This window comes from Rhododendron vialii, chromosome 10a, assembly GCF_030253575.1.
Source record: "Rhododendron vialii isolate Sample 1 chromosome 10a, ASM3025357v1".
NCBI classification, from domain to species: domain Eukaryota; kingdom Viridiplantae; phylum Streptophyta; class Magnoliopsida; order Ericales; family Ericaceae; genus Rhododendron; species Rhododendron vialii.
The window spans coordinates 3,553,405-3,577,772 of NC_080566.1; the positions used below are offsets into that span (position 1 = coordinate 3,553,405).

The following is a 24,368-nucleotide window of genomic DNA, read 5'->3' on the forward strand; positions in this document are numbered from 1 at the left end:
GTAGAGTGAGGACCATACGCACAAATCCTTCAGGCCAAGCGAGCTTCAACAGTCCACCTCAAAACTTTAATCTCGGATGGAGCCACTTTATTCATCCTCAAAAATGTTGAGTGAGTCTACGACTCTACGTAATGCTCAATTTGAATTCTCGTTAAGCAGTGACAGTTCAGCTAGGATAGGTGGTGATTGTGGTGTGCTGACATGAAGAGAAGTGACAATCAAAGAGGGTAGGGAAAGAAGACCTAAGTATTCTTATTTAAGAAGTACTTCTAAAAAACCAGATTCCATACTCGATTTGCAAAACCACTCTTTATTAGTAGTTGATCAGTGTTCGTCTGTGGAGATTGATACAAAGTATAAGCAAGAAAGTAGCATTTTCAGCTACAACCGTTTTAGTAGTTCATCTAAACAAAGTAAAATGCTACAACCGTTTTAGTAGTTCATCTAAACAAAGTAGATACAAGATATTTTGTACGCTGAAACTAGCGAGATCATCTGAACAAAACAAGAGTTCATTCCAGCAGCATTTTCAGGAATCAAGTGGTGGAGTGGGATGAACAGGGTGCACATACCTTGAATTCTTTACTAGTCTTTTCCTTTACAAAATCCTTCCAATCATGTAGCGATTTGACGTTATCAGGCTGTAGCTTTAGCCTTTCTTCCTCATTCGAAGCGTTTCTTATTTTTTTTACTAATATCGACTTTGAGGCTCTCCAATCTTCATTCATTCTCCGAAAAACCATTTGTCTATGCCATTCTTCATGAAGATTGAATCTTACCTAAAATTTTGAATGTAGCTTGCATGAAATTCTATAATTTTTACTTCCACAAAAGTAACTTAGGGAAAAAAAAGAGTTGAAGTCATGAGATTCTATCATGTAACTCTATGCCCTTCTTCATGAAGATTGGATCAGTCAAGATATGAAAAAAGAGAGTTGAAATTCTATTATTGTGTAACTAAAAGCATTATAATAGTTGGGCACTATGACATACCTTAATAGATTGCCATAGGATTTCTGCCATTGCCGAAGGAAGCTTTCGCCAATCCTTTAGTGTATATGGTACAATCTCTCGAACTGGAGGTCTGAAGAAAGAAGACAACTTGACTAATCCCTCACCTATTGGTTCACCATTCCCTAACTTCAATCCGACTACTTCCATCTATAGCAATGGTTTTCAGCTTGGTAGGGCCTCTTTTGCGCTTGAGATTTTGTGACGTTCTTGAAGGGCTTGCAGGAGTTTCTATAGAGTTTAGCATTGGATATGAATGTACTTCTAAAACATTAAATAAAAAAAAGTAAACAAACAAGAAATAAACTCAAAATATTGTTTCTCACCCACACAACCAACAACCGTATGTGGGCTGCAAAACATGTCAGGTTGTTCAGTAGGTGATGTGGGAAGCTGCTGAGCTTGGGTTGCTCCCTGGGTACTGCCACCCTGTTCTTGAGTTCTTTGTGATTTTCTCAGAGGTTGTGCACTAGAACAATCCTTCTTATTTCTTGGACCTGTACCATTCACCTAAAAATATGAAAAAAGCAATGCATGAATGAAGGGGAATGGGCAACATTGTAATGAGCATGTAAATTATAAAAAGAGCACGTATATGTAATAAATGTAGAAGTACATTAACCTATCAAAGAGTATACTATACATCCTATAGAAACATCACCTCATTTGTTTTAGACCCTGAAGGATCATCATTGTCATTATTAGAACACAAACTTTTTTCGCCATCAAATAGTACGATGTCTTCATCACCCTCAACTGCACGCCCAATGTCAACTTCTTCCTTATCATTAACTTTAATGTTGGCACTTTGATTTAAGCCCAACAAAAACTTTGGCACATTCTTGACTCCAGCAGCCTTCAATTGTACTAAGTTTTGATCCATTTTTTCTGCTTTAACCTTTCATAGCTTGTCAACATTTTGGACAAGTGCCTCGGCTGGATATACATGTTACTGAATACATAAAAGAAACAAGTTAACCGAAGAAACAAAACCAATCTGCACCAGTAACATAGCAGCAATCAGAAATTAACTAAACGGATATCCAAGTATAATATGAACACCAAATTAAGGCACAATGGCAATATACAAACCACAAGATCCTGGGAGGTACCTTTAGTACAACATACCAAAAGTTACAAACCAAAAAAGATCCTAGCAAGATACAAACGAAAAAAGAAAAACCAAAAGTTACACGGCGCAATGACTAGAAATCCTCAATCCATGTACCCTCACAATCTCCTGTAGGGGGATGAAAACAATTGATGCCTTGGATCAACTGGATTGCAACGGCTTATTTGTGCCACTTCACCGGAACCCTAATTCGTCGTCGGAACCCTAATCTGCAAAATAGACAGGGGGTGAGCGCACCTTTGCCTCTCGTGGCAAAGGCCATCCGATGCCTTTGTTAGTATCACGTACTAGCAATCAAACCCTAATTATCAGTAGGAAAGCAATATGAAAGCAATGTACTGCATACCTTTTGCCTCTAGGTTTACCTCATATTTATAGATATGCGTATGCTTGTTGCCCAAGCATTCCTGTTGCCATAGGATTCCTAACCCGTATAGGAAACCCAGGATATCAAGGATTCTCGTTTCCTTTATCAGTTTATGGAAAAGAGTCCTTTTAGGATTCTTTTCCATAAAGAGCCGAACATCCCATACTCGTTGGGTATCTTTCTCAGATCCTATATTCTTGGGATCTTATTCCTTTATGGGACATGACTACTCTGGAATCTTCCAGAGTATTCCCTCTGCTCCTACTCTCGATTAGAGCTCTTTCTTTGTTCGGCCGTCACATGGCCGAACAGACGGCTTGGACCAGTTACTTCACATGTAACTGGTCCTTGAGCCCGTACAACCTTCCTGGACCGTACCATTGACTTCTCATGTCACTTGTCCATATTGCCGAACACTTGTTTAGCACGATGACTGTCCTGTCTATATTCAAACTATGGTCCCACGTACCATTTGCATTGCTTCTAACCCGTGATCCCTCGTATCACGTGCTTGGTTCTTGCTTCATCTGTTCGGCTGTATTATAACCGAACAGTCTGCTTGGACCAGCTACTTCACATGTAACTTGGTCCAATGTGATCGAAATGTCTCTATCTGCCGAACAGTCAGTTTTACCTTTGACTTCTCATGTCATTGGCCCTTACCGTTGTTTTAATGCACTGACCGGCTATCAGTCATGTTCAATTTCCCACGTGTTCTTATACACCACGTGTTCGGCAACTAGATGTATCTGTTTGGGAATACCTCCCTACAATTGCTCCTCTGCTTCATTTATTTACCACTGTTCGGGGGCAATACATGAAGCTTAGAGACAAAAATTTATTTTAGACTAGACTCTTCTGACCCCGCGCAGTCATAATTCTAATACTCATTTGATGCTTTGGCACCTTTGCCTTCGTGCCATCTCGAGGTAACGATTCCACGTGGCACGTTTCGTATGCCTATCATTGATTTCGAACTGACGTTCTATGAAACGGCGTCAGAACGGTTTTTACTTTCCGTTACTTTAATCTGTAACGGCGTAAGAGGAGACGTTTCGTCTTCGTTTCTTGCCCTTAAACCCCTGAAAGGGTTCCTTTTAGGTTTTTTACCCAAGACTTAAACTCGCTCCTTCTCTCTCTAGAAACCAGGTGAGAATATCCCGTCATCCGCCATCGCCGCCATCTGCAAACTCGATTGCATTTCAGGAAATCGTCACAGTATCTTTGTAAGATTCTCGTTCTAACTCGATTTCTTCTGCTTGGGTTTCCATCTGAGATCTCATTCTCAGATTTTCAAGTCATTTCTAGGGTTTCAGTCACGCCCATTCTTATTTTTACGTTACCTTCGAATATATCCATGGCGGATGAACATGATAACCCTCCAAAACCCAATAAGTTTAGGAAACTCTGTGAAACCCCAACTGTCATGGTGGCGTTTAGGATTAAGTATGACATCCTTGAGAACGTGGGGCTTGAACTCGCCCCTTTAGGTGCAGACAGGGACGGCGGTTCATGGGATAGGATGTGTATCCCAATTGTAGCCATAGTCGAAGGCGGAGTTCGTTTTCCCTTACACCCATTACTTCGTCAAATCCTAAACTGGTATCGAATCACACCAATGCAGGTTTCGACCAATTTCTTTAGGTTAGTGATGGGAGTAATAGCCCTGAATAGGATTTTGGGGACCCAACTGGAAATCTGGGACATCCAATGGTGGTATAGCATTGTGCTAAACCCCGAATACAACACATTTTATTTCAAAGTTAGGAAAGCAGACAAGCGTCTCGTGCTCAATTTGCCAGACTCTGCTCGTGACCACGAAGTTGATTTTCTTTACATAACGGGAGCGTTCGAGCCAATAGGGGAGGACGGCCAGGTGGTGGGTTTGCATTGCCCCCACATATGGGGTTACCCACGTACGCTCCTAATTTCACTTTGTAATCTTCGTTTACTTTCTTTTCATAGCTTTTCGATATGTCCAATTATAACTTTGATCATTTGCTCTTGCAGCTGAAAACGCTAACAGGCGTCCAAGACGAGAGCCGAGCTACGTCCGAACAGAGGACATCAATAAAATTTTAAAATACATAGGCGTACCTGGTACCTGAACAGCAGGTCGTGGTCGTGATGCTGATATACTGCTGGGATACGACCCTTCGTACAGAAGGGTTATAGACAGGAGACTCGCCAACCCAAGTACTAGTGCTGCCTCAACGTCGACTGCTCCCCAACCACGAAGTTCGAGATCCTGTGCTGGGGTTACTGTTGCTGGTCTACCTGGTGAAGTTCCCATTTCAGAAGGCGTGCCGCTCCCTCGTTTAAGACTTAGAAGATCTACACGTGGACTAGTTTCTGAACAACAACAGCCTGTACAGCTGGTTTCAAATCGTGATACCAGCCAATCTTCTTCTTCTGGTTATTCTCGATCCCCTCGTAATCCAGGTACAATGACCCGTCAACCTCTTAACCTGAGCTCGTTACTTACTGCGTCCGCACGAGGTCGAGGTCAGGGGGGGGGGGGGGGGGGGGGGGGGGGGGCAACTGGGCATGCTCACCCACCACCTCGCCGAACTAGAGGGTCTTTGACACGATCCTCCACCTCTCCTTGGGAACATGATAGTTCCCAGGAGGCTACAGATGCCAATCGGAACAAACGTCCTAGGAACGAGGACCAGAGTACTCTAGCTGAACATGCTGACATAACTGGCAACCAGCTTCCATCTCCAAACTCCCAAATGCTTCCTCAAATATGGGCCCCTCAACTCATAAGGGGAGATCGACCCGTCCATATTGGGGACAGTGCTAGTTCCTCTGAGACTGCACTTGCGCTTGCACAAGGCTTGCTACTACCTGTAGACATCCAGAAAGAGGCTTCATCTTTTCCAGATCGATTGGTGTCCACTGGTCTCGTCAGTGGAATCAAGGTAATAGGTCTTTCTATACAAGCTGCTCTCGTAGTCTGTGTTTCTGGTAGGCTCTTGATTTCTAATAACCACTAGTTGCTTTCCAGTTTGTTCAGAAAATGATGATGCTGGGTCAAAAACTACAAGAGATTGAATCAGAACGCAATAGGCTCTTAAGAGACAACACCAGGCAACTGCAGACAATTACCAGGCTTGAGAGAGAGAGATAAAGCTAAAGCTAAACTTGTGGGGGCAAAAAGCAAGCTTGAAACTGCTAAGGGCAACCTCAGCCAGGCTTTAGCTGAAATCGATGGTACTAAGAAGATAGCTTTTGAAGAAGGCTACCAAAAAGGTTTTGACACAGCTACAGCAAGTTACGTGGAACAGATGCCAGGAATTCAGGATCAAATTTGGGCATCCTGCTGGGAAGCATGTCTTACTAAATTAGGGGTTGCCGAGGACGCTCCCTTCTGGTCTGACAATGATCTGCCGAGCACCAGTGCTCAAAACATTCAGGATCAAGCGGAGCATCTTGAAGATGACATTGAGCAACAAATCGAAGAATTTGCCAACGTTGGAGGAGAGACCCCAACACATACCTGTGATGCTTCGACGGAACGCCCACCTGTCCAGGACCCAGCGAATGAACCCATAAACCTGGAGGAGAATCCAGTTGAAGATGGTGCCAATACTGAGATCAACACTAACGTTCCAGAGGTCCAGAATGTGGACTGATGTGGTAAGTATATGAACTGTTTGAGTTTGGTTGCTGGTCCCTCGTGACCATAAACTTATTTTGGCCCTGTGAGGCAATAGTACTTTGTTAACACAGGTATTCGGCCCTTCGTGGCATAATGTTCAAGTATTTTGTACTGTTGATCATCATTTGTTTTGCTTGTTTGCATAAGTATTTCATACTTTTAGCAAACATGATTTCGTGTACTGTCTTTAAGTTTCACGTACGTAAAGACTTGTCTAAGTTTCTCGTACTTAATCCCTATTTAAGTGGCTCGTACTTAAATAGTTATGGCTAACATATACTCGTTTGGTTTAAGTGTCTCGTACTTAAAAATATGTTAAGCTTCACGTACTTAAGAACAATCATACAAGTGTTTCTTAAGTGTCACGTACTTAAGAACAGACATACAAGTGTTCTCATACCGTATATCTTCTAAGTGTCATGTACGTACAAGTTTTTAAGTTTCACGTACTCAAAAATACTTACGTACTTGTGTTTTAAGTTTCACGTACTCAAAAATACTTACGTACTTGTGTTTTAAGTTTCACGTACTCAAAAATACTTGTTTTGGATAACGTTAACGTTTAAGTATCACGTACTTAAATGTATACCCTGCTCCACGATACGAATGAGGAAAACTAATCTCGTAGTTCGTATTTTTCAAACAAATACCAAGAACACAACAGTTATACTAAAAAGTGACTTTATTCATAATCTGTAAAACTCAAGAGGGCGTTATTCGTACCCCTTGCAACTAGAATAATCAAAACTAGAACAAGGGAATTATATTCGTAATTCCCGCACAAGTACGTAGTGCAACTCTAAAACAGAACTTAATGCTTCTTTAAACAAAGAATTTCCGTAGATTATGGACATTCTAAGGCCTCGGAAGTGGATTACCATCCAAATCTGTCAATTTGTAGGCCCCAATACCCACAATCTCGATTACGCGATAAGGGCCTTCCCAATTGGCCCCCAACTTGCCTTCATTGGCCACCTTGGTGTTGCCGAGCACTTTTCGTAGTACGAGGTCCCCAACACCAAACTCTCGAGGGTGAACATGCTTGTTATAGCTCTTCATTAGCTGCTCCTGGTAGGATGCCAGATGGACCAATGCCCTTTCTCTCCTCTCCTCGGCGAGATCAAGCTCAATTTCAAGGGCTCTGTCATTGCCGCCACTTTCAACCAAAACGGTCCTGTTGGTCGGCAAACCGACTTCCAAAGGTATGACAGCCTCTGTTCCATAAGCTAATGAATAGGGGGTCTCTCCCGTAGACCTCCTAGGCGTTGTTCGGTGTGCCCATAAAACCAATGGTATCTCGTCATGCCACTTCCCTTTAGCTTTGTCCAGCCGTTTCTTGATCCCGTCTATTAGACGCCTCTGCTTGCCCATTACTCTGAGGGTAGGCTGGGGTGGAATAATAATTTCGTATTCCATACTGGGCACAAAAAGCCTTAAACTTCTTCTGAAATTGTGATCCATTGTCTGTGATCAAAGAGTAAGGGACCCCAAAGCGAGTGATAATGCTCTTCTACACGAACCTTTCTATCATGGGTTCAGTGATTTTGGCCAATGGTTCTGCCTCAATCCACTTAGTAAAATAGTCAGTTGCCCCAAGCAGGAACTTTCGATTCCCAGTTGCTTTGTGTAGTGGACCTACGATATCCATCCCCCATTGAGCAAACGGCCAGGGACTTGTTAAAGGCAGCAGATCCTCAGCGGGTGTTCGAATCATTGGTGAGAATTTTTGACACTTCTCACAAATCTTTACATACACCTTTGCATCTTCCTGCATGTGTGGCCACCAATAGCCTTGGGTAATTGCTCGGTGGGCAATGGATCTGCCTCCAGCATGGCTCCCACATGTTCCTTCGTGGATTTCATGAAGGAATTTTTGCACCATTTTAGGATGCACGCATAGCAAATACGGGCCTGTAAAAGATTTTTTGAATAACTTACCCTCTGGGGACAACCAAAACCTAGCAGATTTGACCCTAATTTTATGAGCCTCCTTTTTATCAGAAGGGAGTATCTCATCTCGTAAGAACTCCATGATTGGATCCATCCAACTTGGGCCTTGGTTCACGTCCAAGACCAAGTCCACACTTCTTCCAATGCTCGGCTCGCTTAGATAATCGACTGCTACCTTCCTTTTGAACTCAGCTGATACAGCTGCAGCCAACCGAGCTAATGAATCTGCATGTGCATTCTGTCCAGAACTTATCTGTTCAATGTACACCCTTTCGAAGGTATCAAGTAAGTCTTTAGCTGCCTGCACGTAGGCCACCATCTTTTCATTTCGAGTTTCATATTCGCCGGACAGCTGATTGACCACAAGCTGTGAATCACAATACACCCTAACCCGTTTTGCTTTTAGGGTCTTTGCACATCTCAAACCAGCCAAGAGTGCCTCATACTCTGCTACATTATTCGATGCACTGAATCCAAGCCGAACAGATAGTTCAATTAGCACTCCTTCAGGAGGAAAATAACAACACCAATTCCAGAACCAGAATTACACGCTGATCCGTCGACGAATAGCTTCCATTCCATAGGATCCTGTTCGGCTAAGTGTTGATTCTTCATGGGTGATGTCTTTGTTGCCTGCTCCTTTCTCGTAGGAGGCAGGAGAGCCACCGTGGGAGAAAATTCTGCCATAAAATCAGCCAATACTTGGCCTTTGATTGCCGTCCGTGGCTGATAATCGATATCATACTGGTTCAATTCGACAGACCATGTCGAGATCCTTCCCGAGAAGTCCGCTTTTCGTAGCAGTGATTTTAATGGAAACTCTGTGTAAATCACAACTTTGTGACTTTGGAAGTAGTGTGGCAGTTTCCTTGTGGCTGTCCTAAGTGCCAGGACAAGCTTTTCTAATGGCAGATATCTCGTTTCTGCTTCTAGCAATGTCTTACTAACATAATAAATAGGGATTTGCTCTATCCCTAAGTCCCTCAACAGGACTGCACTTACTGCATGCTCGAAAACAGCTAAGTACAAAATTAAAGACTCACCTTGTTGTGGTGTTGACAAAAGTGGGGGCTCGGCCAGATACTTCTTAAGGTTCTGGAAGGCTTGTTCACACTCTGCTCCCCATTCAAATCCCTTCCTTTTTTTCAGCAATTGAAAAAAGGGTCTGCACTTGTCACTTGACCTGCTTATGAATCTGTTAAGTGCTGCAGCCATTCCAGTCAGTCTCTGGACTTCCTTAGTGGTTTTAGGACTTTGTAGCCTCTGTAGGGCAGCAATTTGCTCGGGGTTAGCCTCAAACCCTCTCATGGTTACCAAATGGCCGAGAAACTTTCCTGAACCAACTCCAAACACACATTTCGAGGCGTTGAGTTTCAATTTGTACTTCCTCAGGATTTCGAAAACCTCTTTCAAATCAGCTATATGCCCCTGTTTATCTCGACTTTTTACCACCATATCATCTATGTAAACTTCCATAGTCTTTCCAAGCAATTTCTTGAACATGATGGTTGCAAGTCTTTGGTATGTTGCCCCAGCATTTTTTAGCCCAAACGGCATAACACTATAGCAGTACAACCCTCGTGGTGTGATAAACGAAGTCTTCTCTTGATCAGGGCCGAACATAGCAATTTGATGATACCCTCGATATGCATCAAGAAAACTCATTCGCTCATAACCAGCAGTTGCGTCAACCAACTAGTCAATTCTTGGAAGAGGAAAACTATCCTTTGGGCACGCTTTGTTTAGGTCTGTGAAATCTACGCAGACATGCCACTTCCCATTCTTTTTCTTCACCACAACCGTGTTGGATAGCCATTCTGGGTAGTAAACCTCGCGTATCGCTTTAGCCTCCAGTAAACGATCGACCTCTTCTATTACTGCATCCACATGCTGCACGGCTGCCCTCCTCTTTCTCTGAATGATCGGCCTATGTTGAGGATCAATGTTTAAATGGTGACAGATCACATCTGCATCCACTCCGGGCATCTCCTTTGGTATCCATGCAAATACATCAACATATTCCTTCAGAAATCTTACTAATTCAGCCTTTTCCTCCGCTGGTAATGATTCCCCAATTAAAAAATATTTCTCAGGATCAGTCTCGTTGATCTGAATCTTCTCCAAGCCTTCTACCACTTTTTCAGCCGGACTTCTTCCAACATCCTCGATAGTTGGTTGGTCTAGTACTTTTAATGTATGGACATGGTGGACCTTTGGGGCTCTTTTAATAATGGAGATCAAACATTGTTGAGCAACTTTCTGATTACCTCTGAGCACTTCAACCCTATTTGATCCTGGGAATTTCACCATCTGGTGATAAGTCGAGGAGACTGCCTTCATCTTGTGCAACCATGTCCTTCCTATAATCGCGTTATAGGAAGAGGGAACATCGACAACTAAAAAATCTGTTCTTAACACCACGGTTCCAGCCCGAACAGATAGAGTTACCTTTCCCAGGGGCCAAACTGCTCCTGCACTGAACCCGATCAAAGGTGTTGAGGATGGTTCTAAGTCTGTTTGGGCCAATCCCAGCTTCTTGAAGGCATCGTAGTACATTACCTCTGTACAACTTCCTGAGTCCACTAAAATCCTTTCAATGTCATATTCTCCAACTCGTAGGGTTACGACCAAAGCATCGTTGTGGGGTATTTAGACCTCTCCCAGGTCATCATCACTGAATGCCAAGCTCTCATTGCATACATCAGCCTCTCGCCCTCTCTTGTTTCCCAATCGCATCACGTGCTGATCGTGCTTGACTTGCCTTTGTAACAGCCTAACCTCATTTCCCGTATAAGGTGTGGCCAACCCATGTATCATATGGATTATTCCTTTAGGGTTTTGTTCGTAACCCAGCTCCATAGCTTTCCCTTTCTCCTTTGGATCCTCCTGGATAAATTCCTTGAGGTAGCCTCGAGAGACCAAATCATCAAGGTGCCTCTTGTACATCTCGCAATCCTCAGTCATGTGACCCCAATCTTTGTGGTAACTGCAGTGCTGATTCGTAGCACGTTTTGCATCCTTGTCTCCGCCTAGACTCGGGGGCCACTTAAAATATGGCTGATTCTTTATTCGATAAAGAATCCTGTATATTGGTTCCTTCCAAACCGTTGCGATAGAAAAGAAAGATTTTGGGTCAGGAGCTTGCTTATCTTTGTACGGCTCTTTCTTAGCCTACCCATATTCCCTTCTCTCTCTATAAGTCTTGGGCTCTGGCTTATCCACCTTTTTGGCAGGTGCCTTCGGCTGTTCGGCAACCGTCCTGCCATCCTCACGGAGTATGTCATCCTCCATTCTGGCATGTTGCTTTATCCGTTCCATCAATTTAGCCAAAGTGGCTACCGGATGTTTATTCAATGACCGGCATAGCTCCCCCCGAACAGGCAAACCAGTCTTGAAGGTGGCAATTGCGTACTCTTCACTGCAGCTTTCAATCTCGTTGAAAGTTTCCCAGTACTTCTTTGCATAATCCCTTATCTGCTCGTTCTCCTCCTGTTTCATGGTGGATAGACTCTCAAAGGTCTTTAGGGCCTTTCTGCTCGTCAGGAACCGAGCAGTGAATTCCTCGGCCAACTGCCTCCATCCTCGTATGGATTGCGGGCCCAGTTTATGAAACCAGGCTAAAGCCACTTTACCAAGGCTGGAGGGGAACATCTTGCATAAGATGGCATCATCTCCCTCGTGCATGAACATAGCCTGCTGGTAATGCTGGATGTGAGCTACGGGATCTGTATTTGTCTCGTAAAGTACGAACGTACCGTGCTTCACTCTGCTCGACAACCTAGCCTCTTGTAGCCTCTTTGCAAAAGGGGAGGCTGCAATGTTACTTAGGGCCTTGCGTGCTGCTTCTCGTGCAGTCACTGTCCCCTCCTCGATCTCCTTAGATCTATGAGCCGTAGCTTTGGCCCAATCAGCATCAGGTCTCTCGTACCTATCACGATGATGTTTCCTTGTTTCCTCCTCTTCAGGGGTGGAACTTCGGTCTCTGCTTCTCCTTTTTCGTGAAGAAGCCCTTCTCTCCGGTGTTCGGGTCTTGCTCCTCTCTTTTCGTGGAGAAGCTCTATGTCGCTTTAGGGTTGGACTTCTGCTTCTGCTCCTTCTTCCTCGTGAAGGAGCTTTTCTGTATTGTACCACAGCATACCCGCTGCCTCTAGAATTTCTTCGAGATAGTCCGGAATCCTTCGGATGTTCCCTGATTCTTTCTAATTCTCTGATCTCATGCTCTCATTTTTTAATCAGACGAGCATACTCCTCGACTTCTTGCCTCTTTTTATCAAGAACGTCATTGCTACGGTGCTCACTCCTGGAGTGTGCGACCGATCCATCCCTTCGATGGGATTTACTCCTTCTCGTGGATCTCGAAGCCGTCTCTCCATCTCTATTTTTGGAGTTGTGATGGACGGTAAGGGGGCGGTCCTTACTCGTGGTCCTCCTGTGCCCACCCTAGGGCTTTCTCGGAGCCCCAGGTGGTGATTTATCCCTTCCTTCATCTAACACATCTTTTGGGTCGCGCGGTGTTGCTGGATTTACCTCCACCATGGTCGTATTTCAAAAGGGAACTCTTTCGTTTCCCACAGACGGCGCCAATTGTAGGGGGATGAAAACAATTGATGCCTTCGATCAACTGGATTGCAACGGCTTATTCATGCCTCTTCACCGGAACCCTAATTCGTCGTCGGAACCCTAATCTGCAAAATAGACAGGGGGTGAGCGCACCTTTGCCTTTCGTGGCAAAGGCCCTCCGATGCCTTTGTTAGTATCACGTACTAGCAATCAAACCCTAATTATCAGTAGGAAAGCAATATGAAAGCAATGTACTGCATACTTTTTGCCTCTAGGTTTACCTCATATTTATAGATATGCGTATGCTTGTTGCCCAAGCATTCCTGTTGCCATAGGATTCCTAACCCGTATAGGAAACCCAGGATATCAAGGATTCTCGTTTTCTTTATCAGTTTATGGAAAAGAGTCCTTTTAGGATTCTTTTCCATAAAGAGCCGAACATCCCATACTCGTTGGGTATCTTTCTCAGATCCTATATTCTTGGGATTTTATTCCTTTATGGGACATGACTACTCTGGAATCTTCCAGAGTATTCCCTCTGCTCCTACTCTCGATTGGAGCTCTTTCTTTATTCGACCATCACATGGCCGAACAGACGGCTTGGACCAGTTACTTCACATGTAACTGGTCCTTGAGCCCGTACAACCTTCCTGGACCATTGACTTCTCATGTCACTGGTCCATATTGCCGAACACTTGTTTAGCACGATGACTGTCCTGTCTATATTCAAACTATGGTCCCACGTACCATTTGCATTGCTTCTAACACGTGATCCCTCGTATCACGTGCTTGGTTCTTGCTTCATCTGTTCGGCTGTATTATAACCGAACAGTCTGCTTGGACCAGCTACTTCACATGTAACTTGGTCCAATGTGATCGAAATGTCTTTATCTGCCGAACAGTCAGTTTTACCTTTGACTTCTCATGTCATTGGCCCTTACCGCTGTTTTAATGCACTGACCGGCTATCAGTCATGTTCAATTTCCCACGTGTTCTTATACACCACGTGTTCGGCAACTAGATGTATCTGTTCGGGAATACCTCCCTACATCTCCTCTAACATTAGTTATCCTTTCATCATCATCGTCATCGTTCATACCAAGGGCTGAAACATCTTACGGCCTAGAAGATGTATCCATAGTTTCTTCGTACATTTCCAAGTCATAAAATCCCCTAGGAGGTGCCTTTAGCACAACATACCAATTCGAAGATTCGGTTTCCCTTGAATAAACTTGCTTTGCTTGGGATGCAAGGATAAATGGATCTTTGTCATATTGGGTCTGACTTTGATGTAGCTTAACAAGTGTAAAACCATCTTCCATCCTAACACCATGACCAATGTTTGCCCAATCACACTTGAACATCGGTAGTTGAAATGTGTGATAATCTAACAAAATTATATCTTTAATCACCCCGTAGTATGAAACTACATCAATAACTTGTGCATTGTCCTTCACACTTGATCTACACAGAGTTGCCGCGTCAATGGAAACACCACTATTTTGGGTTGATTTCTCAGCTTCCTTTGTGTGAAACCGCTGCCCATTGATGATATAACCCGTATAACTCATGGCATGCTTTCTAGGACCATTAGCAAGCCATTATAGTATCTCCAATTCATTATTTGTGCATGCTTTTACCTGAATCTGTTCAAGTATATGCAACCCAATTAATACTATACTAACTACAATATTAAACTTGATAAACCTCAAGCAAAATAAGTGGTAACCTTTTCCCTCAACCATTTTGAAAAGTTGTTAGCATGCCTTTTCAAAAGTAAACTTTTATTTTTTTGAAGACCAAGGCTGCCATCTGAGTTCTTTAACTCCTCTATATGCATCCTAATAGAAAAAGAAAGAATGAGTAAGTGATTCACATGTATATAAAAATTTATGAATTCTGCAAGCAGAATTTCATCAAAATTACTCCAAATAAGGTTCCACTATGGCTGTATTGAATAAAACGTAACGATGTGCACTTTCTAAAACTTCATCAGTCAATGTGATGGATGTGGCAGCTGATATTGGACGACCTTCGAGAATTACATAGTTCTCAAAATCTTGATTGCGAGGTCCCCTATTGGTTGTTTCCACAGATTTCATGTGTCAGCTGCAAAATGTTATACACTCTTCTACAAGGTAGCGTTCTGCTATTCAACCTTCAGGTCGTGCATGATTCCCAACACTTCGTTTGTATATCTTCATATGTCTAATCGTGAAGAAAAGTACATTCACATTATACAATCATAGATGATGAACAAAACCATAGATGATTACTCATTAAAAAAAAACAAAAAGGGTTCACCTCTCAAAAAGGTACATCCAACGTTATTGGACTGGCCCACAAAGTCGTGCTTCTCGTCCTAAGTGAATTGTTAAGTGCACCATGATATCAAAGAATGAAGGTGGAAAGAACCTCTCAAACATGCATAACGTTTCAACCACCTCATCCTCAAGGGATGCCATTTCTTCTTGATCAATAACTCTTTGACACAATTTATTGAAGAATGCACAAAGGCGAAGTATCGCATTTCTGGGTCCAGTTGGTAGTAACCCCTTTAAGGCTACAGGAAACAACTGAAGCATTAGCACATGGCAATCATGAGATTTGAGACCTGTGACCTTCAATTCATCCATTGATACACAATTCCCAATATTTGAACTATACCCATCAGGTACTTTTAAGTCAAACAACGTCTTGCAAAATATTCGCTTTTCATCCTTGGAAAGTGTATAGGAAGCTGGAGGAAGATATGTCCTCGACCCTCGATCTTCTGGATGCAAGTCGTGCTTTATTTCCAAATCTTGCATATCCTTGCGAGCATTTAAACCATCCTTGGATTTTCCGTTACTATCCAACAGCGTGCCAATAAGGCTCTCAATAATATTTTTAATGATATGCATGACATCTAAGTTATTACGCACCAGCAATTCCTACATAGAATAGTATAGAAACAATCATAAACTATACTAAGATCAATATATATAAATATAAGATATAAATTGATCAAAATGTTGATTGATAAAACTTACCTCCCAATATGATAAATCAAATAAGATTGACCTCTTTTTCCACCTTTGTTTATCTTCATTGTCCCGCTTTCATTTTTTATTTCCTTTTCCACCTTTCCCCCAATCATTCTTCATAACTTTCAGAGTTTCCGAAATTTGTTTTCCAGTCATGATTCTAGGTTTTTTTCCCTTTTCTTCCTTTCCATCAAACCATGATTTTTTCTTCCGAAAGGAGTGAGATGGTGGAAGAAAGCACCTATGGCACAAATATATAGTTTTCCTACTAAATTTCAGCCATAGAAAATGTGTATTTTCACCACAAATAGGACATGCAAATTTACCCTTAGTCGTACACCCGGCAACATTTCCATATGCTGGAAAATCATGAATTGTCCACATCAAAATGGCCCTCAGATTGAATGTAGAGTTAGTGAACCTGTCATAAACAGGTGCTCCGTTGGTCCACAAAATCTGTAGGTCTTCGATAAGAGGTCGTAGATATACATCAATATCATTACCCGGTTGCTTAGGTCCTGGGATCAATAGTGTCAACAAAACATTTTCCTTTTTCATCCATAACCAAGGTGGCAAGTTGTACATAACCAGCATAACGGGCCAACAACTATACGTCGAACTCAAATTCCGGAATGGATTGAAACCATCGGTAGCAAGACCAAGTCTTAGATTCCGTGGGTCTGCTGAAAAAGATGGCCACTTATCATCGATTGTTTTCCAAGTTGGTGAATCTACCGGGTGTCGCATCTTGGCATCACTGCTTCTATGAGTATAGTGCCATGCCAAATCTTTAGCTACTTCAAATGACCTATACATGTTCCGAAACCTTGGAATTATCGGAAAATATCTCAACACTTTGGCAGGAACCCCTTTTTTTATTTGCTTTGTGCGTACGCCTACCTTCCATCTTGAATGACCACATTTTGGACAGTTCTCTAATTCTGCGTTCTCTTTCCTGAATAAGCAACAATCCTTCACACAAGCATGAAATTTCTTATAACCCAATTCAAATTTTTTAAGGAACTTTCTAACTGCACGAACAGAACATAGCATTGTATTATCCATGGGGAACATATCCTGAAGCTTCCCCAAAAGAATAGTGAAACTCTCATCTGTCCATTCATTTTCAGCTTTGATCTTTGTACAAAGTAACAATTGCTGACAACTTCGTATATTTTTCACAACAAGGGTATAATGGAGTTTCTGCATCCTCTAATGCTTTTGCAAAGACCTCATCTCTAGCTTCGTCAAGTGGTTCAAGATGGTCTGCATCTCGTGCATAAGTCGCACTGTATAAGTTATGCGCATTTGACATTTTCACTTCTTTAGGTTTTTGTGCAACATTTGGTTCCTCCCCATTGTGAAACCAAGTTGTGTATGTAGGATCCGTTCCATTTATGACCAAGTGTTCATAAACATCATCAACAGAATGGTGACTCAAATTCCGACAATGTTTGCAAGGGCATAGAATCTTTCCTAAATATCTTGCGTTTTGATTAGCCATCTCCACATAGTTCAATGTTGCGTTTATATACTTGTCAGTGCATCTACAAATGTACAAGCCAAGTGTGTTAAATGTTTTAAGAATATGTAACTAGTTTATCTATAGTTGTCTAAAAAAGTTTTTCTATTACCTATTCAAACGCACCCAATCTTTGTCCACCATCTTAACAACACCAAGCTTGTTTCTTGATATCATACAATCGTACATGTAATACATAAGGTAAGTCCACTCGTCTTGGAACAATAACCGCTAAGGATGCCAGCAAAAATCCTAGGAAAAAGCAGTAGACTATACACCATAGGAAAAAGCAGCAAGATACACCATCTTGACATGAAAAACAGTTGCCATAACAGAAAATTAGCAGCAAAACAGCAACAGCAGCAGCCATAGAAAAATAGCAGTAGCCAAAGAAAAACAACAGCAGCAGCAATTACACTACTCTATGATGCTCTATGATATGGCAGACACAGTAGCAAAAACATAGCAGCACTAGCAGACACGGCAGCAATAGAAACACAACAGCATATATACAAAAGAATGTAGCTTACAGATTCGTCACAGCAGCAAACAGTATGGTTTAGCAGCAGAAAAAAACATGACTCCTGTTGAAAATACAATCAAGACTGAAGTGGTTTGTAGTAGGAACTAACCCACTCCAAGCCATACCCTTAGGACACGCCCATAAGAAAATGCAGCATACCAAAATAGCAAGATACATCTTCATGAACAAATGAATGCAGAATACCCTCTTTTTCCTCATCTTTTCTTAGTTTTTTCAATTCCACAACCATCACTAAAAGAAGTGGAAGCTAGGTGTGGAAACTTAGATAGGTAGCAACATTAACAAGTTATTGCCTAATTTCCCACAAGACGGTTTCAAACATATTTACGTTCTAAAACGGGTAAAATATGTGCTTGCCCCTCGAACTATATTGAAATTTTTTACTTCCCCCTTCAACTACCAATTGAACACCCTTACCCCTTCCACTATAAAACTGTTACCTAGTTAGGAAAATTCCTCCTATTTGGATGAAAAACTTAATGAAACACCATAACTAGGTTACTGTAAGGGTATTAATGTCTTTTAACTGTCCATATATGTATATGTATCTGTTCTCTTCTTCATCCCTATCTCTTCTTCTTTTAACCTACCAGTTATCACTGTGTTTGCGTCTCTCTCTCTCTCTCTCTCTCATTGGTAAACACTTAAGTACCCTACTTTCTTGCCCCAAAAGAGAGAGTTCTATGCATTACATATGCATCAAAACTGAAATAGAAAGCCAAAATATCTGGTAGATGCTAGCATTCCAAGGACAGAAAATGTGGGATCTATAATTGGACAAATTCTTATCCTGTCCTGTCCTGTCCAAATTACTAGCATATATTTTATATTCCTACCATTATGAATGAGTCCAAAATGTCTAGTAGAATGCCATTGCAAAATCTGCTTCCATAAAAGGCTCTCAAGGTCCATGCCATCCAGTGGTGAGCAATCCAACCGTGAGCAGTCCAGTCATGAAGCAATGGGTCTCTTTCTCTCTCTCTCTCTCTGATTGAGTATGGTTCGATTTGAGAAATTATGGTTTGATGCTGAAAGATGAAAGAGGGATTGAGTAAGGTTTGGGAGTGAATGTCTAAAGTACCCTTCTGATGGCGCCAAAATAGGTAGGGTAGGGTGTTTTGTTAAGTTTTCCGTCCATGGTTTGGACGGAAGGGAGACATTGTCCTGACTAGGTAGCGATTTATAGTTGAAGGGGCAAAGGTGTTCAATTGGTAGTTGGAGGGGGAAGTAAAAATTTTTGGAATAGTTCAGGGGTAAGTACATATTTTACCCTTTTAAAACCTATCAGCTTCGCAAGTAGCCACCCAGGTCTTGTTTTTCTACAAAGACCACTCATACCTTCCAGTTTATAACAAGACCAATTATGCAGCCCTTTGTAACAAAGCCAACAAGCAATCAGTTAGTTAATTAACTTCGGAAAAACACACACTACATATACTCTAGTGGACTTTTGAAGTTGCACTATTGTACAAAACACATACTACATAAACACACACTCTAACCTATCCACTCTTGGGCACTATGTCAAGATAATGTAGGCAACTAAGGCATGTACGAAAAATCAAACACTCAGCCAATCCTAGCAAAAATCAAATCACACCTGTTGAGCCCTCTTTGAACTGGTTGTTTACTTCTACCGGTGCAGTATTCTTCTATGACTGCAGAATCAAGAAGCAAAAGAACGATGAAGGTCAGGATATTAATAAGGAAACAAAGGTAAATCCATGCACTGAAAATAATACACCAATATTTATGCAAGATGAATGAATCAGAACAATGAGCTTTCAATGTCCATTAGGTTTCGATTTGGAAGTCCTTCATTTCATTTGTGGTGTCCTTTGGTGCAGAACTGATCTCACCTGAGGATTTATTGCAAGCGTGTTCTCTTTGGAAGAATGCTGATGTGTTAGTGTTGTGTATGGAGCGTCTTTAAGGAGAAACTGGGATTCTATATTATCAAGTATTGCCACCCTTTGGCTAATGCATTTTCTTAATCCTAAGCTCAGGCCTTAAGATATGCAAGTTGTTTATTATACTCCACTTTGTTGAACAGTCCAGTAATGCTCCGGAAGTTTGATAGTGGTGTCATGGTCATCCAAAACAAGTCATACAATGACGAGAAGGTAATCTTTTTCACCCGCACCTAAGTTTTATTTTCTTATGGTATATGCTGTTTGTATTTTTCGCACACCCATCTTTTTCCTATTTTGTGTCTTTGTGAGTGGGTCTGTGGACTCATGACTGAAGAAGTGTTCGGTTGCATAATTTTTCTAGTCTAGTTTAAATAGGTGGCAAGTAGTCTCTTCACATCAAGAATAAATGAAATATAAATTTATAGGGATGACTACTCAACTATTGGTTACTTGCCAATGGTTTGTGGTTCATACCTATGTCACGGAAATGAGCAGTGGGAGCAAGAATATATGTGCCAAAGCATGTTATTCATATATGAAAACTCTGTGTTTGTGATTTTCTTGTTACTTGTGCATGAATTATAATGGATAGACTGCATTCTATCAAAGGCTTCCCTCATCAAGGTTCAGAATAGCGTAGTATTGACATCTCATTCAGATCTGCAACTGTCCAAACATTTTTTCTTTTTGAAAAATAATAAAATCTATTGTGCGCTGGATGTAAGGACCAAGGTGCATAAGCCATTTGTAAGTTTGTCGCTTATGTAGCAGGAGTTTATTTGCTGATATCTAATTTGTCTTTTAATTTGTGAGTTTGACGCAAGTCCATGCTATCCACGTTGGTGTTGAGGGTTCAAATTAAGCTCCCATAGGCTAGGATGGCTTTGTGGGGGCTAGAATGTTCTAAACTTGTGCCACCTTTTGCAAGTGCTCCACCCATGCAACTAGTAGCCCCTACCCCAAACCCCTGGGAGAGTACGTAAAACGATATAAATTGTCTTTCGATGACCATGTTTTCAAAGTCATCAAAAGAAAAAATAAATAATTGTGAACGGAAAATATAGAATATGTTGTTTGATGGCCAAAATAGTGAAAATGAACAAACTATGTGGACATAGGGTGTAGATCCCTAACTTTTTATGGATTTTCTATCAGAACATGTTGCTACATGATGCCCTCATCTCATGTGATTCCCCCCTTTGTTCCCGTCGTGTGATCCTCATGTGAGGAGAAATGGAGCTCACGACAGTCCCATTTTGATTATCTCTGACTTCTATTTGTAGGTCTCATTATGCAAACTATCCATGGTGGAATTTGGTTAATCAAACATTGGTAGCCGTCAAAACAAGTTGGATTTTGTCTGAGAAGTCCATTTCAATTTTGACAATCCCATTTCTATTGAGAAAAAAATGATTAGAGCAGAGACACTTTCCGATATCCAATATTTGATTAACCTAGATGATATACAGATTTTAAGACTCCTATATGTCTTGTTATCTGGACGAGTTGAAAATGTGACTAAAACAAAACCATTTTGATGACTATGCCCATAAAGCTATATCATGACTTTTGGTTTGTCAGGCAGCACCTATATAGCAGTCTCAAAAGGGAGAAATTCGGGAAGTGGAAGAAAGACATAATGGCTGGAAAATGGAGAAAACCCTTTAAGGTTATTGGTTGCCACTTCCCATCAAGAATGACCTCAAGAGCGAAAGTGGAAACTAGATTCTGGCCTAAAATAGTAGTTTATGAGTTAGTGAAATTCATTGGAACTTAGTGGTGAATTTTAAAAGCAAAATGCTTTTAGCATCGTAATAAGATACAATAGTAAAGTTCTTCTGCTCTTAGTATTAAACTGAAAAGTGCTAGTTCTTTTTCTAAAATTTATGACAATAACTTAATATTTAATGCCAAACGGATGGAACATCTATATAGTTCTCTTACATTCACTCAAATAATTTAGGGACACTAGAATCAGACATTAAAACACAAGTAGTGGACCACTTCAAAGATTTTCTTTATAGTTGTTTCACAAAAGGTAGGGTAGGAGCCCACATAATGAACCAAGGCATGTCTATATCGATTAAAAGATTATTACTTTTGCTTGGAATCTCAAAAGCATGCCTATATAAATTAACAAATAATCACTCTTGCTTGTTATTGGAATAAATAAATTAGGGGCCCTTTTTTGAGCTATTCATTACTCTAATCGAACATGCAACCATTTCACAAAAAAGACAAAACAAAGCAAAGCCCAAATTCCTAAACACAACAAAGCCGATTGAAAAAAACAAAAAAGTCCACACTCCCAAACAAACTTAAACTACATTATGAAGTTTAGTCACATGGGTAAGTGTAAAATATAAATAATCAAGTCAAACAAGACAAAAAAAAAAAAAAAAAGAAGAGGAAATCCTAACTTGAATCAGAGTCCAAGAAAAAATTAAAATACAATATAAAGTTTCTTGTACTGAGGCATAGCATGCAAAGCCCTGGCTAACATGACATTAATCGTATGAATGAAACATGTTAAAACCCCAATGATCTTCTTGTGTTTTCTAGGCAAAAGTGTACTCAATGTTAAGCCCTAGTCTGTATTTGGGCAAGAATTAATCAAGGAAAATCAAACTAAACCTGTTTAGGGCTTCTCTGTTAGATGACTCTTTGCCTCCGTTGGCGCAACAGGTTTGCTTCTTTCTGTATACGAATTAGGGATTGAGCATAAAAAGAGAGAAAAAGAGGGAAATCACACAAGAAAACAATTGATGGAAGAACAACTCACTATTGAAACCCAGAAGATCCGAACCACGCTGATATCTGATACGGAGTGATTAGAGAGGAAGACCACGCTGAACAGAACTCACGTTGGATAGAACTCACACTTTTATCTGATATGCATGTGTTCTTCGAGCAGCTGGAGGGGGTGGTTGTGTACGAGGACGCGGCGGACGCCGAGAGCTTAGGGCGTCGACCAAGGGGGAGGCGGTTTTCGGGATGAGCGGCGTTGATCGGGGGGAGGCGGTTTTCGAGATGAGGGCGTCGACCAACGACTGTAGCAGGAGAGCTACTGCAGGCTGGTGGAGGATAGGCGGAGGGGGAGGGTGAGGGTGAGCGTCGGGGTGCGGTGTTTTGTGAGGATCTGGAAGAGATTGAAATCTTTTAGAGGTCGGCGCCCTAAATTAGGGAGGGAAATCGCAGAGGGAAAAGGTGAAAAGAGATGTGCGCGCGAAAAAATTGATAGAACGCTGTAGTAGAATAAATGAAAACGCTATAGTTTTCTTTCCCCTTTTGTCCGTGTCTCATGACTCCTCTACAATAGCATTTTTAAAAAAAACGCTATCAATTTATGCTATAAAAAGTGGTATTTGTTGTAGTGCTTGGAGAAGAAAGATCAATTAGTGAAGAAAAAAAAAAAAACAACGCTTGTAAAGTGTGGTCTTCTTAGGCACAAGTGTGAGAGGCACCAGGTCCTCTGTACCCCCTTTTTATGTGTTTTTAGCCGTCTAGACATGCCTCGAGATTTCAATATCTTAGTATTTTCACGAGATTCAAGGGCTAGAGAAATACTTGAAAGGATAGGGAATATGAACACGAAAGAGTATATGGTGCCGGTACGACAACTTTAAATTCAGCCCATGGCCTTTTGAATTGGGAAACAAACTAGAAGGTGTTGCCCCTTCAAAATTAGCCCTGTTACAGAATCACAAATTAATTCAGCATCGCTCAATTCCATAATCTTTTGCAACATTTGTACATTTGAATTTCCATCGTCGATCGTCAGTGCTCGAATGTTATTGAGAGTAAACTTTGGAATATTTCTCAGGACGGATGTAGGATTTCAAAATTGGGTGGACATATGTTGAAAAAAGTATTGCAGCATATATATGAAATGCAATATCAAATTTTCCAATAAAAATTGTGAAAATAAGTTTAAAAAAACTATCACATATATTTTTAATCAACTTATTCAATTACTAAAATCCGGTCATATCTATATAATATATAATTATGAATTCAAACATGTGCATCCCTATCCATTTTAAAAAGCAAAATAATATTACAATCAATCTAAGTTTCGCTAAAAATAGCTTCACTTTTTGCAATCTCTTAGGTTTGGCGGGCATTAGAATAATCAAAACGATATTGGGCGGACGAACTTATATAAAAACTACTACAATTCTTATATAAATTGAAACCGGCCCTCCTCTGCATGATTTCCTGTAAAAATTAACGGGTAACACACATGAAGTAATTGGCTCTTTCCTAAGAAATAATTGTCATGCATGGTACAAATTTTCCTTCCTTCTAATGTACGTCAAGAGAAAGGAAGGGAAAATTAAAAAAATATCTCTCCCATTGTTTGGTTTGGAGAGAAAGAGAAGAGAAAATAAAAATATAGACTTGTAAATAGTACAATTTTTCTCCAATTTTCATTTTTCTTCTTTTCTCTCAAGTTCCTTAACTTCCAAACAAAGACTTTTCAAGTTTTGTCTCTCTCTTTCAATAATGGGTAGAGTAGTCTTATATGGGGGACTGACCATTTTCGGGGCCCACTTGCAAATGATCTAAACCGTTGATTATTTTTAAATATTTCTTTGAATAAGCCTGCAAAATTTACGTCAGTCGGATAAGTATAACTGTTTGATCCAAGGTTCTATTTTTGTTTCACAGTTTAGGAT

General features: G+C 41.1%; 2 protein-coding genes across 2 annotated transcripts; both read right to left on the reverse strand.

The window, feature by feature from the left end:
• Window positions 1-1,126: 1,126 nt before the first annotated feature.
• On the reverse strand, window positions 1,127-22,557 carry LOC131304699 (uncharacterized). Its single transcript, XM_058332030.1, has 6 exons — window positions 22,472-22,557; window positions 22,324-22,386; window positions 19,377-19,434; window positions 1,673-1,963; window positions 1,338-1,521; window positions 1,127-1,242 (listed from the first exon to the last, which is right to left on the reverse strand). The coding sequence occupies exons 4-6, from the start codon at window positions 1,892-1,894 to the stop codon at window positions 1,127-1,129; spliced, it is 522 nt and encodes a 173-aa protein (XP_058188013.1). The 5' UTR covers window positions 1,895-1,963; window positions 19,377-19,434; window positions 22,324-22,386; window positions 22,472-22,557.
• Window positions 15,012-16,763, reverse strand: LOC131304700 (uncharacterized). The gene is made up of 2 exons (XM_058332031.1): window positions 15,834-16,763; window positions 15,012-15,617 (listed from the first exon to the last, which is right to left on the reverse strand). The coding sequence occupies exons 1-2, from the start codon at window positions 16,761-16,763 to the stop codon at window positions 15,012-15,014; spliced, it is 1,536 nt and encodes a 511-aa protein (XP_058188014.1).
• Window positions 22,558-24,368: the final 1,811 nt, after the last annotated feature.

What these genes read in the sequence shown, in the direction of transcription:
- LOC131304699 (XM_058332030.1), bottom strand. Translation starts at nt 1,894, where the DNA reads ATGGATCAAAACTTAGTACAATTGAAGGCTGCTGGAGTCAAGAATGTG. An exon ending in CAGGGTCTAAAACAAATGAG is followed by an intron (nt 1,522 to 1,672) that starts GTGATGTTTCTA and finishes TCATATTTTTAG; the next exon opens with GTGAATGGTACAGGTCCAAG. An exon ending in TACGGTTGTTGGTTGTGTGG is followed by an intron (nt 1,243 to 1,337) that starts GTGAGAAACAAT and finishes TAAACTCTATAG; the next exon opens with AAACTCCTGCAAGCCCTTCA.
- LOC131304700 (XM_058332031.1), bottom strand. Translation starts at nt 16,763, where the DNA reads ATGCTATGTTCTGTTCGTGCAGTTAGAAAGTTCCTTAAAAAATTTGAA. An exon ending in AAATTTCGGAAACTCTGAAA is followed by an intron (nt 15,618 to 15,833) that starts GTTATGAAGAAT and finishes TATTCTATGTAG; the next exon opens with GAATTGCTGGTGCGTAATAA.